Raw genomic sequence first — 16410 nt, forward strand, 5'->3', positions numbered from 1 at the left:
TCTCTCTCTCTCTCTCTCTCTCTCTCTCTCTCTCTCTCTCTCTCTCTCTCTCTCTCTCTCTCTCTCTCTCTCTCTCTCTCTCTCTCTCTCTCTCTCTCTCTCTCTCCTCTCTCTCTCTCTCTCTCTCTCTCTCTCTCTCTCTCTCTCTCTCTCTCTCTCTCTCTCTCTCTCTCTCTCTCTCTCTCTCTCTCTCTCTCTCTCTCTCTCTCTCTCTCTCTCTCTCTCTCTCTCTCTCTCTCTCTCTCTCTCTCTCTCTCTCTCTCTCTCTCTCTCTCTCTCTCTCTCTCTCTCTCTCTCTCTCTCTCTCTCTCTCTCTCTCTCTCTCTCTCTCTCTCTCTCTCTCTCTCTCTCTCTCTCTCTCTCTCTCTCTCTCTCTCTCTCTCTCTCTCTCTCTCTCTCTCTCTCTCTCTCTCTCTCTCTCTCTCTCTCTCTCTCTCTCTCTCTCTCTCTCTCTCTCTCTCTCTCTCTCTCTCTCTCTCTCTCTCTCTCTCTCTCTCTCTCTCTCTCTCTCTCTCTCTCTCTCTCTCTCTCTCTCTCTCTCTCTCTCTCTCTCTCTCTCTCTCTCTCTCTCTCTCTCTCTCTCTCTCTCTCTCTCTCTCTCTCTCTCTCTCTCTCTCTCTCTCTCTCTCTCTCTCTCTCTCTCTCTCTCTCTCTCTCTCTCTCTCTCTCTCTCTCTCTCTCTCTCTCTCTCTCTCTCTCTCTCTCTCTCTCTCTCTCTCTCTCTCTCTCAGAAAATGTAATATTGAATTCATTTTTTTTTATTAACATATTAGGTACATCTGCATTAGTGCAGCTACCCTAGACTATATGAAGTGGAGTACAGTGTGTCAAAAAAGCTAACTAGGTGATGCTAAAAAAAAACCATCACACAGGATGGTTAGTCATACAGAGGCATGTGATAAGCGGTCTGCACTGGCAGACTCCGGATGCATTTTGAGGATATCAACACCACAAGATTGAATAAGGTAGCAGTGGTAATACAAGTCCCCATCTCGCAGGATGGTTAGTCATACAGAGCCATGTGTTTAATAGCCTGCACTGGCAAATTTTGGGTATACTGTGAGGATATCTTCAAGAATACGAGAGTGAATAAAGTAATTGCAAAGCTCCAGGTACCTCATGCCAACTGGTCTGAAAGGTCTAATAACTGGGCATTCAGTGATGTAGTGCGGGAGATCATGCCGTAGTTCCTGCTTACAGAGTTTGCAACTGGAGTGCTCAGGATTGGGAGACCCGTCACCTGCAGCCACCTGCCACAGGTAACGGTAACCCAACCTGATCCTTGCAACCACTGTGTCGTACAGTCTAGTGGACGTTTTGTGCTGTCCATAGATGTAGGTTTCAGATCTGAACAAATCATAGCTTTTTATACTAGTACTTTCAGGTCGTTGGGAGTCGGTAAGTTCTTTCCTATCAGATCTGAATGTTTGGACCAATACAGTTTTGACAGCAGAGATGGGGATACCTAGATCTAATTCAACAATATTGAATTCAGGTTTACTTTTTTTTCGAGAAATCTAGGAACTCGGCCAGCCATCTTTCAAATAGTGGGAGCCACTATTGGGTCTGTTCTCCTCTTAATAGGGCAGACCCTGACCAGCCTAGGACCGTCACATACCATACCCAGACCATTCATCTTGCAAAGTTTGGTGAGGCTAGCCCCAAGCATTTGGCCAAGCAGACAGACAAATATTCTCACTTATGGATAGAGATAGGTGGTAGGGTTTCACTAATAGATATATATGGTACAGTACAGTATTATATAATGGCATTTTCTACAACTTGTCAATAATTATGTTTTCTTCCATTTTTACCACAGTTGTTGGTGGACGTAGTCGCCTACACATGATTGACATGGGTGACCTGAGTGGCAGTCACGGGGGCATGTCATTATCAGCACTCACGTCAGTTCTTCTAGCAATCTTTAATGGTCAAAGATACCTTCCTAACAGAGACAGCAAGTTAACCATGTTGCTGAAGGAAGCCTTAGGCTCTGTAACTTGTCATGCTGCAATGGTGGTTCATATTTCGCCATCACCAAGACATGCACAGCACACACTTGCAACACTCCAGCTAGCTTCAAGAGTTCACCGAATGAGACGCAAGAAATTGAGGGTAAGGAAGTGTGTTTGTGTCTACCATTGCTATTCCTTGTTTGACGTATACAAAATTCCACCGTCCATCAAAACAGTACCTAAAATATGATGGCATTTGACTGAATTTGGGCAGGTTATCTAACCGAGTTTGCACAGATTGACTGAGGTACCATTTTACAACTTCACATCAGCTACTTCCTCACTCTGGAATTTTAAATTTTGTATTATTGTCACTATAAGGTAATGCTGTTTTATCTTAAGATTTATATGAAGTCAATATCACCAGTGACTTGTATAATCTTCAGTTAATAAGTTGAATAGCTTTGAATGTTTATAATTTTGCTTACTGTGTGATAATTGAATGATTAGCCTTTTCTAAGAGTTGTTAATAAACTAGTTCATTATTAACAACAATTGAGAAGTATATTTGGATGAAAACGGTGTCAGTTTTATAATTGACACTCTGGATAATGTGTGTGTTTTAAAGATCTTGCCAACCATTTTGTATTTGTTTTTAAACAAAACCTCTATCTCTCTAGGATAAGGAACAAGGTTTATCACAAGATAAATGCACACAAGTAAAAATGTGCTATTGCTTTTGAAGTGAGATGTGCGATTTAATTTGACCATCTTTCACGTCTTTAATTTAAATTGTGTGTGTGTGTGATACTATTAAAAGTTTGACCAGTGTTTGTCACCAAACCATTCAAATGCTATGGTAAACACACACACACACACACACGTCTTGATTATAACACTGTCAACTCGTAGGCTCTCACGACTTGTCTTAACATTTTGGAGTAATTCAATAAAACTTATTTTTGTGTGCGCACGCATGAAACCACTGGTGTAGTTCCGAGGATATTTTGCTGTTGAATTAAACCTTTACGAGCACACTGAGGGCTTTCTTTATCTTGAAAGAAATCAAATTTGGGCTTTATATTGATATCTTGCTAACTGACCTATTCCAAAAGAAAATACTGTAGTTTTATTTGTTATGAGATAAACTAAACTAATCGAACTGTCGCCATTTTTAATGACACCTTTGGTTATCTGCAACATATATATTGCCTAGCCCAGCTCAAGACAATCTCTTGGCCATGGCAAGTTCAAATTATGAAAAGTATTTCATTCCTTATATACACTAGTATTGTATTGCATTCTTAAAATACAGTAGTTATTTAGTTCATACAATATTTACTGTGTAATAATGTAGTTTATGTAGAGTTATTTATATCTTAAAATACAGTACTGATTTAATTCATAAAATACAATGTTTCTTTCATAGAATGGAGTACAGTATTTCATTTATATAATGTAGTAATTAGTTCACAGAAAACATTTCATTTACTGAATACTGTACTTCATTACCTTTTAAATTATGATATTATGGAAGGATTTCCCTCATGGTAGAACACCACTGTTGTACAGGACTTTACAAATCACTGAAGAATACTAAATGTTGTTGCAGGGTCTGGGGGGATCCGGTTCTGGAGGCAGCTCGGAGGGTTCTCATGGTAGATCCTCAGGTGGAGACACTTCTGCTGGGTCATCATCCATGGATTTTTCTTCGTCAGAACAATCATGTGATACAGTAATTTATATTGGGGGTGGTGGACCAGGTGATACAACTGATAATGAACATCCGCCAGTTTTCATGCCACATCACACTAACCAGCAGCTATGGCCAATTACACGACTTCGGTCAATGGAACACTTGAGGCCACATTCAGCATCTCCAACACCTGCACACAGTCGTCGAGCAGCCTCTGCCAGCCCAACACCAACATCACGTTCTGTGCCCAATGGACGATCACAGCTTAAACCTAGACCACCTCCACGGACAGTAAGCAGTGTCAATAGTCAAGCCACTGCTGGAAAAGTCTCTCCCGGGGGTGGATTTATTCGTCATCAGCCAGGTGTAAGCCATGTTGCATACAACAGCACTAGTGGACAGCAGCCTCTCTTATCCTCCTTTAAGCCTCAGGTCACCCTAGGCCCCTTAGTGCCTGGTGATCTCCGGCACTTTAATTATAACGCATATGAGGAGCCAAATAACTTGGTTCCGGTATTTCAGCGATCCCGTCTCCCTATCTCAACTCAGCAGCTCCATCATAAAAAACTACTTGAACAACAGCAGTTGCAACAACAGCAATTGCAACAGCAGCAACAACTCCAACAGCAGCAGCAGCAACAACAAAAAGTTCAACAACTTCAGCAGCAGCAACAACAGCAGCAGCAACAGCTGCAACAGCAGCAACAACAACAACAACAATACCATCAAAAACTTCAGCAGCAGCAACAATCCCAACAATCTCAACAACAACCTCAGAATATACAACAGCAAATGCAACATCAGCACCTTCAACAACAAATTCAACAGTTTCAACAGCATCAAAAGCAGCAACTACAACAGCAGCAACAGCAACTACAACAGCAGCAACAGCAGCAGCAACAACTACAGCAGCAGCAGCAACAGCAGCAACAAAGTCGCCTTTCTGTAAAAGGAACAAGTGATGCAGTAGTGTCTGATGAGCAGTGGATTGATGGGCCACGTATGCACAAGTCACGAGTAACTGCAGCACAGAAGATTAAAACCAATAAATCGGAGACATGGGTTGATGGACCTCAGGTAACACCTATTAGTTATGGTTTCATGGACGACCACAAGAAAACTATGATAGAGCGTTGGGTGGCAGTTCAAACGGCACAGGTTGTGCAACAACTTGAGCAGCAACAGACCATTCCGGCTCAAACGCCAAACCAGCCTTCCACTAACCAACAGCAGTTTACACATCTCACTCAGTTCCGGACTTGTGAAGAGTCTACACTAGACAGTGATCAAGATACATTAAGTGAAGATCCACCATCTGGTCCTGGCAGACCAAATGGTCCAGATTCTGCCCTACCACCCCAGCCTAGCCTGATTGAGGAGCTTGAACGTAAAAACCTTATTCCAACTGAAAATTCAGAAGCTGATAGACCTAACCCAACTCCCAGTGAGACAGAGGTTGCATTAAATGAACCTACCTTAGATGAGAAGAGCACTGAGCCTCATTGCTCTCCAGATGAGGCTTCAGGAGTTGATGAACCATCCATAGATGATATCTGTTCTCAGTGTGAAGCTTTGGCAGAAGAATGTGAGGAGTTGAGTTCCCTGCTATCATGTGAAGAGGAAGAGTGCAAACGACAGGCACATTTGGGCCTTGGTAAGTTTCAATTATTTTAGTGTTATATTACAAATCATACAATAGTGTTACTTTTAACACTATTTTATTATTACTTTTAACATTGTATTGAGATGTTTTCATTATTCAGTACCTGCACTTTAGTAGTAATGAGCAAATATAAAATGAGTTATTCAAATTAAACAATTCTCATTATGACTATTATGCAAGTACCTGCCTTTCTCACTTTCATGGAGTGGAGATGGTTAATGACATATAAAATGACACCCATCGCCACCATAAATAGCATCATGGAGAACCAGCACATACTAGGGAGTAGATGGAAAGCATTCATTAGTTGTTACACAAAAATGTCACTTATCTGTTTCTACCTGGTGCCCACCCACTTGGCCTGGGACCAGATTCACGAAAGCACTTACGCAAACACTTACTAACCTATACATCTTTTCTCAATCTTTGGCGGCTATGTTTCCAATTATTAAACAGTTAATGAGCTCCGAAGCACCAGGAAGCTGTTTATAACAATAACAACAGTTGATTGGGAAGTTTTCATGCTTGTAAACTGTTTAATAAATGTAACCAAAGCCGTCAAAGATTGAGGAAAGATGTACACGTTCGTAAGTGCTTGCGTAAGTTCTTTCGTGAATCTGGCCCCTGGAGGGTAGTGTGACAGTCTCGTTTATTGCAGGCTGGCGTTCAATCCCCGACTGTCCAAGTGGTTGGGAACTATTCCTTTTCTTCATTCTGTCATAAACCCTTTCCTCGTATCACTTCCATGTTCTGTATATCTTTCATACTACTGTACATTTAAATATGTACACATAACACTATAACAAATTAATAATGGTAATGTCTTCTCACAGACATAATAATATAGGATAAAATCCCACACTTGTGTACTGTATTTGTGAAATTTATGTTAAGAATTTACACCCAATCTTTTTGTACTTTCTTGAGTGCTTTGTCAAAGTCTGAGTGTGTGATTAGGAAGAGATGTACATCTCAACGTCTAATCTTCACAAATACACAATGTGGGTTTTTCTTACTATAATTTTTTTTTTTTTTTTGTTCCTGAATAATATTTTCTGATTGCTTATTCCTCCAATGTATAGAAAATGGCTATTCCTCTCAAACTTTGCCATAACCTTTGCCTCAGTCAGTTTAGGGAAGACATCTTTAAGATACTGGAAGGAGGCCGACATGAAACTTTGTCACGGTTGTAGATGCAGTTTGCAGCCTTCAAGTACCTTTAGGCATAGGTCAAAGTAAAGTTTGAGGGGAATAATAAACATTTTCTATACTTTGTAGTTATAAGCAATTGGAAGATAAGAAATACTACCAAGGAACAGAAGTAATGTTCCATTGTGTAATCAATCAAACTCTCCATATCTACCCATCTTCTTGCCCTTTCTCTCCACCCCTAAAATTCACTTGAATAAACTTTCTTCACTATATCATCCATGCCCAGACCATCTTGATAAATTTTCCTTGATCTTGCAATTTACGCTTCCTACCCTACGCTTTCATCATACCTGCAACTGGTCAGTAGAGTTGACTTAGGGGGGACCTCAAGAAGGCTAAGTAAAGTACAGACTTTCTGTCCTCGACAACATTAAAGAATAAATATTGTGGTCCTTTCACCTGATGCCTCTGCACCTAGCAGCAAATAGGTGCCAGGGAGTTAGGAAACTGCTGTGGGTTGCATCCTGGGGAAGGTCAGTAGTTCGGCCTAAGGTGACTTCGATACAAGCCTAAGTACAGGCTTCCTGTCCCTGATAAAAGGGGGAATTATAATGTACTGAGAAATTCAACATTCATTCCGAGCTATGCCACTCATTTGTTCCCCAAAGTCCATATCCACCACCTCCAGGTATATGGTCATATCCAGGTACCCGGTTATAATAATAATAATAATTTTTATTTAGGTAAGGTACATACATACAATAAATTTTTACAAAGATTGGTTGACTTATAGGTAGAGCTAGTACATACAATGCCTAAAGCCACTATTACGCAAAGCGTTTCGGGCATTGGGTTATACTTGGCCCCAATCACACTGGTTACATTTGGAAGCATCAGTCAACTTTTAACTTCTATTGACTTCTATTCACTCTTCTTTAATCTTTGCAAAGCAGCATCATCTATATACTATACCTGTCAATCTTATCTTGTATAATGCAGTTTCCCTCAATGTGGCCCAAATACTGTACATACAAGTACTTGCTCTTAGGGTTGACCTATAACTGTTTTGCCATTAATATTATTTTTTTTCTATAAACAGCAACAGTCTTAGAAGAACCAGAGTTAGAAGCGGCCATAACAGCTGAAGATCAAGACAAGGAAGAGCAGGAGGATTTAGAAGCAGCCGGTCTTGAAGGTGATGGGATGAGCACAACGCCAAGAAGAGGATGGGTGAGACGATCAGTGGCTTCCTCAGGGACACATCACTCCACTGAATTGATTGAGGTGCAGGTCCCAGATTATCCTGCGGTGACTGTTGATTGTTGTGTGCAGGTGTGTGTTATTCCAAAAAATTATGGTTTTCTAATTAATTGAACCCTCTTAACCATAGCCTTCAGATATACTATACTTTACTTATTAGTTCTTCACATTTCAGTTTGCATCTTGTTTACACACATCACTAAACATGCTGTACATAAGTGCAGGAAACATGTTTATGTTCTTCAGTATCTCCCCAGGAAGTGTTAAAGAATAATAAGTTCATACAATTATCCAGTTTCTTTGTGATTTCTTGCACATGACCAGGAAAAAATTCTTGCAATTAAACATTTGCTATCCTCACGTTTTCTAGGAATTATTATTTAGGTGTAATCCTTAATGCATATTGTTTATATGGATGTCTTGAACATCAACTATTTCATATATATATGTATTGCAAGGATTAAATTTCAGTCTTATCGGATTCCTCAGGTTTGCGAGGAAGATATTGTCAGAGCCTTAGCTGACACACCGTGTCAGAGTGAGGTGATGAGTGTGGAAACGAGCGACGATCATCCACTAAGGGTGTTATCAGAAGAAAATCTCACATGTGCTTCTACATTTACTGGTAAGTTTCTTGTTGGCAATAATATGTATGGAAAAAAATATACGTAATATGTAAATGAATTCCCGTTTGTTACAAGACACTATAAATTCATTTATAAAAAAAAATAGCCATACAGTAGTTTGATCCGTATATCATGTACAGTGGAACCTTAATTTGGGGAATCTCTGGTTGGGAGGCTTGACATTTTTTTTGGTTGGGTATTTTAGTGTTGTTTTGTTGGACGTGTTTTTTTTCTTTTTTTTTTTTGTTTTGGAATATTTGTGATGTTGGATGTTTTGTTTTCATTTTTTTTAGTGTGAATGTTTTTAGTTTAACTCTTAATATGCCTCCAATCACATTTTTAATGATTTTCATGGATGGGTGCAACATTACATGACATAGTAAGGGGCCTTGGGGAAAGCCAATGAGCATACAGTATTTAAAACCAAATTATATGGTTCATTTAATTTTGAGATTCCCTGGGTTTTTGTTCACGAATGAGTCCTTTTTCCTTTTGAAAATGAGATTTCAAGGTGCGGGAAATATGCTACTACAGTACAGTTAAGTGTCTTTATAGGCTGGTTCTCTTGGTAGTTCAACCTGTCCTTCATGTGATGGATTGGAATTAAAATTTCACTCAGTGAAATCAGCCTATTGAGTATGGGAAATATTGTGGTATGAACTCTTAATAAGGCTCCAATCACATTTGTGATGATTTTTGTAGATGGACTCAACATTACAAGAAATAGTTGGAGCCTTGAGAATGTTGAACACCAAATTCTATGGTTTTTCATTTTAAGTTAGCAAGGTTTTTGTTCACTCAGGTATGGTCCTGCTACCTTTTGAAAATGAGTTTGAGGCTGGAGACGTGAAAAATAAACTAGATGTGGTTACATTTTCTTTTTACAGACATGTTCATTTAGTAATTGTGTATTATATTATAGGTTGAAATTAACATTTTGCCAAGTGAAATTTAACCCAAAAGGCATGGGAAATGCCTATTCGAGTCATATCTGGTTGCAACAAATCCTTCACTGCAACAAACTGGGGTTGGTCCCATGTAGTTCATTGAATCAAGGTTGTATCTTAGAATATAGTAGTCATACTGTATTTGTCCTTTGTGTGAAAGTGGGTGGATAGTGTAGGTACTTCTAGATGTATTTCTTGTACGGTCAATTGGCAGACATTTCTGAGCTCCCACATTTGGTTGCTTCCTAAAGTAAATCCAATATGTCAATAGAGCAGGATTGTGAAGTCAGGCCAGGTGACCTAGAATTATTATCACAGTGGGTCAATGGAGCTCACTCAGTCCATCCCCAAAATGACCACCAGGATCTTCTTGAGGTTATCTTGAGATGATTTTGGGGCTTAGCGTCTCCGCGTCCCGGTCCTCGACAAAGTTTTCTTTTTGTTACATACCCCCAGGAAGCAGCCTGTAGCAGCTGTCTAACTCCCAGGTACCTATTTACTGCTAGGTAACAGGGACATCAGGATGAAAGAAACTCCACATATTTGTTTTCTGCCTCCACCGGGGATCGAACCCGGAACTTCAGGACTACGAATTCCAAGCACTGTCCACTCGGCTGTCAGGCCCCTTGGATAGTGCAGTTTATAAAACTCTGACTTTGATAGTCCTCTTGGCATTACCAGCCACCAGATAATTGCAACTGCAGGTTCCAAGAAAAAGAGCTATTCATATTCTGTGTGTGTATCCGGGGGGGGAGGGGGGGGAAGCCGGTCAGCTGAGCGGACAGCACGCTGGACTTGTGATCCTGTGGTCCTGGGTTCGATCCCAGGCGCCGGCGAGAAACATTGGGCAGAGTTTCTTTCACCCTATGCCCCTGTTACCTAGCAGTAAAATAGGTACCTGGGTGTTAGTCAGCTGTCACAAGCTGCTTCCTGGGGGTGGAGGCCTGGTCGAGGACCGGGCCGCGGGAACACTAAAAAGCCCCGAAATCATCTCAAGATAACCTCAAGAAGATCTGTCAATTTTGGCAGGCGATGACCAATCAACACTTAAGTTGACTTGGCTTTCATCCAGAAATCTATATATCCTTTTGTACAGTGTTCTCTCTTAGTTGTCAGTTTAAACTTAGACAGCGCAATGTGCCCTGTTGGATGCATGATGTGCACGCTTGTAACTGACTTGGCTTTGGCACTCGCTTCAGTGTTTCCCACTTTGCTGCGTCTCTTTCCTTACTGTTGCTGTGTGTATGTCATTCTCTATGTAGATGTTCCAAGAAAGAAGTGTGTGCCCAATACCAGTACTATTGCATCATCACACTGTTGTTCACATCTGCTCATCTCATGCTAATTAAGTTGAATTCAATATTAGGAGTACTCACAGAAACCCATAGTAATTATCTCCGGCCCCGACCACGGCAGTCTCCGGGTTTGGAGTCTCTGTGCCTTCTTTCACCAACTTCGAGGTCAACCCTGGAACTCACAGTTCCTGCAACGGCGCTGGAACCAATCATATTGGCGTTTGCATTTCCATTGGAGACTTTCTGCACCATGGAGAGGGGGGACCTGCTGCCTGGGTAACAGCTTCTCCTCCGTATCAACCTACCCTGGCTTTGCGCCCTCTAGAGGCCACTTCAGACCAACAACCAGAGCGCAACTCCATAGTCTTCTTAGACTGATGGATGCCTACTACTACTAGCCCTTAAAATGAGTTCCAAAGGAATATAGGTAAAGTATTTTCAATATCTGGACAAACTGAATGTAAAATGTACCAGTAAACCAAAGTTGTGATCTGAGAATTATAATGTCAGATGGCCGAATGTTTAGTGAGCATTACAAAGCAAATGTGGCATCAGCCAGGAAAATAACAAGGTGGATTATGAGGACCTTCGAGTGAAAGGATTCTGAAATAAAAGGAACTCAAAGAATTTGCATGGCATGCATACAGTAAAGCACCTAAATTACTGGGACCATCTCAGTGCACTTGAAATGTGCTCTAGAAAGGAGATGAGATACAGTATCACATAATATAAACAAAATTACTTATTGGAGCAATATATATGGTAAGAAGAGTAGAAGTGCCATAGGCACAACCAGAGAACACTATGAACATTAGAGGCCCACAGTTCTTCAACCTTTTCTAACTAAATACAGTACAGTATAAGACTATTACTGAAACAAGTAGAGGTTTGCAAGAGAGAATGGGACAAGCGCTTGCTGGAAGTGTCACACCTTTTCTGGGTTTTCCTCGTCCTCTGCATTGCTGTGGCCATAACTTTTGGGTTTTGTTTGTCTGCTGACTTTCCATTTTGGCAGTGGCAAGCATGTGTGTTCAGCCACTCTGCCAGATGGTTCAGTTGCAGGGTGACTTGTTAAAATACAAGCTGGCTACCAAGGAAAGAAAGGACCATCAATGTGAAATACAAAGGTTGGACACCTGCAATGTGGGTGACATAAAACACGATTGTGAAGGAGAAACAAAACAATGGCCTCTGGTAGAATTAATATTTCAAGACTAGCCAACATTACTTAGCTTAAGCATGAAGCAGAGGATGGTTTTGGGTTCTTTAATCCCCCAAGCTTCTTTTGCCAGATTCTGGTCCTGGTTAACAGGCAAGTTTTTACCCTCGTGCAGCACCGGGTCTTGGAGGCCCGGTGCTCTCCCTAAGGGTTGGCTGGACCAGTGCTTAGCTCAGAAAGCTAATGAGGAGCCCCACCAGAAAAGGGTTTTTATTACATTCAATGCTTGAGGTTTGCGGGAATCACCGAGACATGTAGTGAAGGGTGGTTGTCCCTCTTAGTCGTGTTCTTTTCCTTATACTGTACATATCTGCAGCATTCACCTTTTTGAGTTTAGAATTTAAAGATTATAAGAAAATCTGCATTTACATCACCCCGATACCTTCCTCGATTTACCCTCATGCAGCCACAACATATCTAATGTTTTATTTATTGCATTTGTTGAAGTGTATGACAGATGTCCTTGAATAAGAAGCCTGAATTAAGTATTTATAGTGAAAGATTTTAGAAATAAGCATAAGATGAAAAGAATATAAATATTTGTTTATTAAAAAAGTATTATATACAGCAATGTACATAAATTGGAGATATCAGAGGGGCATACTGCATTAACTCTCCCTTCACCTTTCAGATTCATACTCTCAGATGGGCGAGACGGGGGATGAAGATGATTCTGATGACGATGACTCTAGACCTTTTAGTCTGTTTGAGGTTACAGATTATGGTCGAGTGTGCCAAGATCTAAGTTTAGCCTTGCAATCAGATGTAGCAAACAAGAATCTTCATGAACTTGCCAAGATACATGATTTGTATCGAACGCTTGCACGTCAAAGCCCAAGAGTTCACACTGGAGGTCCAAGACTTCAAGCTGCTACATTGGCAGAAATTTTGACCAACAGCCATGATTCATTGCTTGAGGACCAGAAACCTCCATTAGAAGATGATAGCATATGTAGTGAACCTGCACAGGCTGATGGAAAATTGTGTCGGCATTGCAACAAAAAGCAGTTACGTCATGGTGACAGCATTCTTAAGCTAGAATCTGCTCTGAGGAGTAAATCACAGTGGTTAAGCCGACCTTTGGAAACATTGGAAGACTCTGCGAGTGATAAGTGCATTGGAACAGATGATCTTGATTTCCATGAAGATCACTGCACTTGTGATGTACAAAGTGATCTTGTACCATATATTCCTTCAATGTTTTTCAATTTTTCATCTGTGCATAAACCTGATGTAACATCAGACCCTTGCCTGACACGTCAAGCTTCAGAAGCTAGTCTGAAACATTTAAGGGATGCACAGTTGGTAGACTCAACAGAAAAGCTGGCTGAGAGAGTACCCATAAATGGAGTGTCATTACCCGAGTTTATAGAAGATGTTGAAGCAAATGTTGTGCTTTGCAACCCTGTACAATATGATTATAGCAAAGATGATGATGTTATAGATGTGAATGATGAGCGAACGGTGACTGGAAAGAGTGATAACGAAAGTGACTGTGTTAGTAATATAAGTGAAGACTCCGAGTATATGATGCAAACTTCTAAACTTTCCAAATTCCTCTGTGTAGGCGTTGGTAAAAGTAAATCGAAAACTCCTTACAAAGTAGCAAAGCAAAATAATAATAAGATAGTAGAAAATAAGAAAAATATGGCAAAAATAAAAGATTCCAAAGTTAAAAACCCTACCAAAAGTAGAGAAAGTTCTAAATCTCCAGATCGCAATTCAAAAAACTTGATAAAGTCTCCCTCCCGAGTGGTCTCGCAAAGTGTAGCTAAGCAAAGTGTTAGCAGACGAGGTGATACAGTATCAGTGCGCACACGCTGGGGTAAATCTGCCCGTGTAGGTGCAGTCAAGCCTCAGGCTGGAAGCACCAGGGGTAACTATCGGTATACGTGCACGTTGATGTATCCCCCAGATGCTCCTACGCCCACCGAAGGTTATGACTCTGGTCACGATTCCGGTGCAGCTACCCAAGGTAGTGCTACACCTATGGAAAGCAATGAGGCTTGGAGAACTACTCAAAATCTCCAGCCACATCAGCACCACCATCCAGCAGCAAACAGTGGATCTCTTGGCACTAATCCATCCCTGGGGGAGTCCTCTGGATACGAGAGTATTCCACGAGACTCTGAGTGCTCCTCATTCAGCTCTTCTCAGGATTCAGAGATGGATGAAGAACAGCGAAGAGATGCCCAGGCTCATTCTCAAGCCTTTATACATCCTCAACTTCAACCAAAACCTCAGGTTTTAAGTGTTCCATCCAAAGTAGAGGTTGAGGAGTGGTGTGAGGAGGATGTGAAAAGATATGAAGGCCGGCCATGTGCAGCCAAAATCCCTCAGCTGAGGGCATCTCGTCAGCAAATTTTGTCTTTGAAATCAGCTCAAAGATCATTGAAAGCTGACTTGGCACAGGCCAAGGGAAATCTCAATGTTCCTGCTGACTCCTGGAGCTACGAACGTAAGTCAAATGTACGTATGCAACTGCACTCCTTTTGTTTTTTTGTAGATTTAAGTTTTCATTATTTTCATTTAAATGGTAGAATTTTGTGAAACGCATATTGTGCAAATATATTAGTAATCGTGAACTTTTGTAGATACTAAATTAGTTTTCTTATTGTGTTAAAGAAGTAGATTTGTTACTATTGTTTTGCAAGACAGCACTTGAACCTCTAGAAATGCTGCCTTCTACAAATTTTCCTCTTATTCTTTTAATAAAAGAAAATGGTATTCCCCAGCTTTAAATTTTATTGTTTAGCTTTGTAGTTTGCTTTAGTGGTAGTACAGTATATAATAGAATTTTTATTAGTTCATTTTTGGGAAATTCAGTATGTGTAGCAATTGGTTTCAGTAGAAAATTTTTATTATTGTGCAGTAGCCAGATGTGGGTTGGTTGACCCTTACACCATACTTTATAACACACAAATTTGAGGTTTCTTATAAGATGGAAAGCATAGAATTGAGTCATATAGTATAACCACAATACAGAGGTATGATGAGCATAAGTACAAGTAACCCTGCTTTTCCTTCCCTTACAGTACACGTAAAGGAGGATTCGCCACTGGATCATCGCACTTTTGTGGAAGCACTCGCGAGGGAGACGGTCATCTTGCAAAAGCGCGTAGCAGCCGCCCGGAGTCGTGTCCTTATTGTTACAGCTTTCTTGCCTAGAGAACGACATGAAACCCTTATAAACTGACATTGGGGGCTGTTTAAGCGCATTGTATTCCACTTTGTATTATTTTCATTTGTCCAGCGTATCATAGGTTCACAAATGAGTTATGTTCAGTTACAGCATAAGCTTTGTTCCATTGACATTTGTGCACTTCTTTGCAGTCAATTATTTTGGGAATTGTAAATCAATTTATTTGCCCATGTCTCAGGTTATCTATGTACATCACGTATAGTGATAAAAAATCAATTATAAATCAGACAAATTGTAACAAGAACCTACATATATCTATGATCTCAGCTGCATTATTATGGTCCCAGTATGTGATATCTATTTTCTAACAAGGTATTCAATTTCAGTTTGCAGGAAAATTTGAACATTTATGTAATTTGGGTATAATAATTTATTATTTTGCATCAAATTGTGTACAATGAAATTAGTTATAACTTATTTATATTCTTTGTTGAAACACAGTCCCAGTCGATGTACTTGTGGCAATAGAAAGAAACAAATAATGCCCTAGAGTAAATAATATAAAATTGAGCATTGATCATGGAAAGGAAAATGGGAATCTTATCAGTAAAAACTATCACAAATTTTGTATCCCCCCTCCCACCACCTCTTGAGGGGTAGGGGGATATCTTGAGGGTAATAGAGCATGTGTGTCAATGTTGTCACACGGGCTCAAAAGATGATGGTTTCATGCAGGAATTGCTTTAGCCATAGATGGAAGAGGAAGGATTTAATTAAATTTTTCTTTACTGATCAACATTAAATGTTTTATATTGTTTAGTCTAAGTCAATAGAATAGCTTTTTTGGTGAATGTGATTCGTACTGTATATTTGTGAGCAATTGTTTCTTGCATACAGGTGATTATGCAAGATTATCTCAGTTGCATGTGTGATTTACTTAAATCAAATGCACATAATACATTAATATATATTGAATGTACATTGGTAGCTAGTGAAATACATAGGTTTGTCAACAAACAGAAATTACAGAGAGGTATGTATGAACTATCTCTTTTCTATATTTATAAAGGTGGTCTTTTTGCCAGCATAGTCATGTATTGTGTAAAATAAATGATTGTTTAGTTACATACTTATTTACTATACCAGGCAGCTTCCCCCATCTCCTCCTCCATGACAGGAGTGCAGATAGATAAGTGATATCTTCTTTATCAATTTTCTGATAGGAGGAAAGGAAAGGAGGAGGAAGACGAGCACCAGAGTTATTAGATTATTGAAATTAGATTTCAAATATATTAGCTTCCCAGGAAATACAGGGCCTTAGTGCATTCAACCTGGAGGCAAGAGATATGGGGGTGTCAAAGATCAATCCCAAAATTTAGCAGGATCTTTATACAGAAGGGGATTACCATAATAAGTGGGGACAAAGAATGACATATTTCAGGGTAAGTCATAGCA

At 40.1% G+C, this 16410-nt stretch overlaps 1 protein-coding gene across 1 annotated transcript in view; it reads left to right on the top strand.

Moving 5' to 3' along the window:
* The window catches only part of LOC123757380 (uncharacterized), a 759793-nt gene extending 743713 nt beyond the window's left edge, over nucleotides 1-16080 (top strand). Inside the window, exons 6-11 of the mRNA XM_069327407.1 lie at nucleotides 1752-2115; nucleotides 3568-5305; nucleotides 7566-7798; nucleotides 8216-8351; nucleotides 12445-14271; nucleotides 14849-16080. Coding sequence (XP_069183508.1) covers nucleotides 1752-2115; nucleotides 3568-5305; nucleotides 7566-7798; nucleotides 8216-8351; nucleotides 12445-14271; nucleotides 14849-15009 — 4459 coding nt within the window. The 3' untranslated portion in view covers nucleotides 15010-16080. The remainder of the gene's footprint in view (nucleotides 1-1751; nucleotides 2116-3567; nucleotides 5306-7565; nucleotides 7799-8215; nucleotides 8352-12444; nucleotides 14272-14848) is intronic.
* The last annotated feature ends 330 nt before the right edge of the window (nucleotides 16081-16410 follow it).

The sequence above is a fragment of the Procambarus clarkii genome, chromosome 19 (genome assembly GCF_040958095.1).
Source record: "Procambarus clarkii isolate CNS0578487 chromosome 19, FALCON_Pclarkii_2.0, whole genome shotgun sequence".
Classification (NCBI taxonomy): domain Eukaryota; kingdom Metazoa; phylum Arthropoda; class Malacostraca; order Decapoda; family Cambaridae; genus Procambarus; species Procambarus clarkii.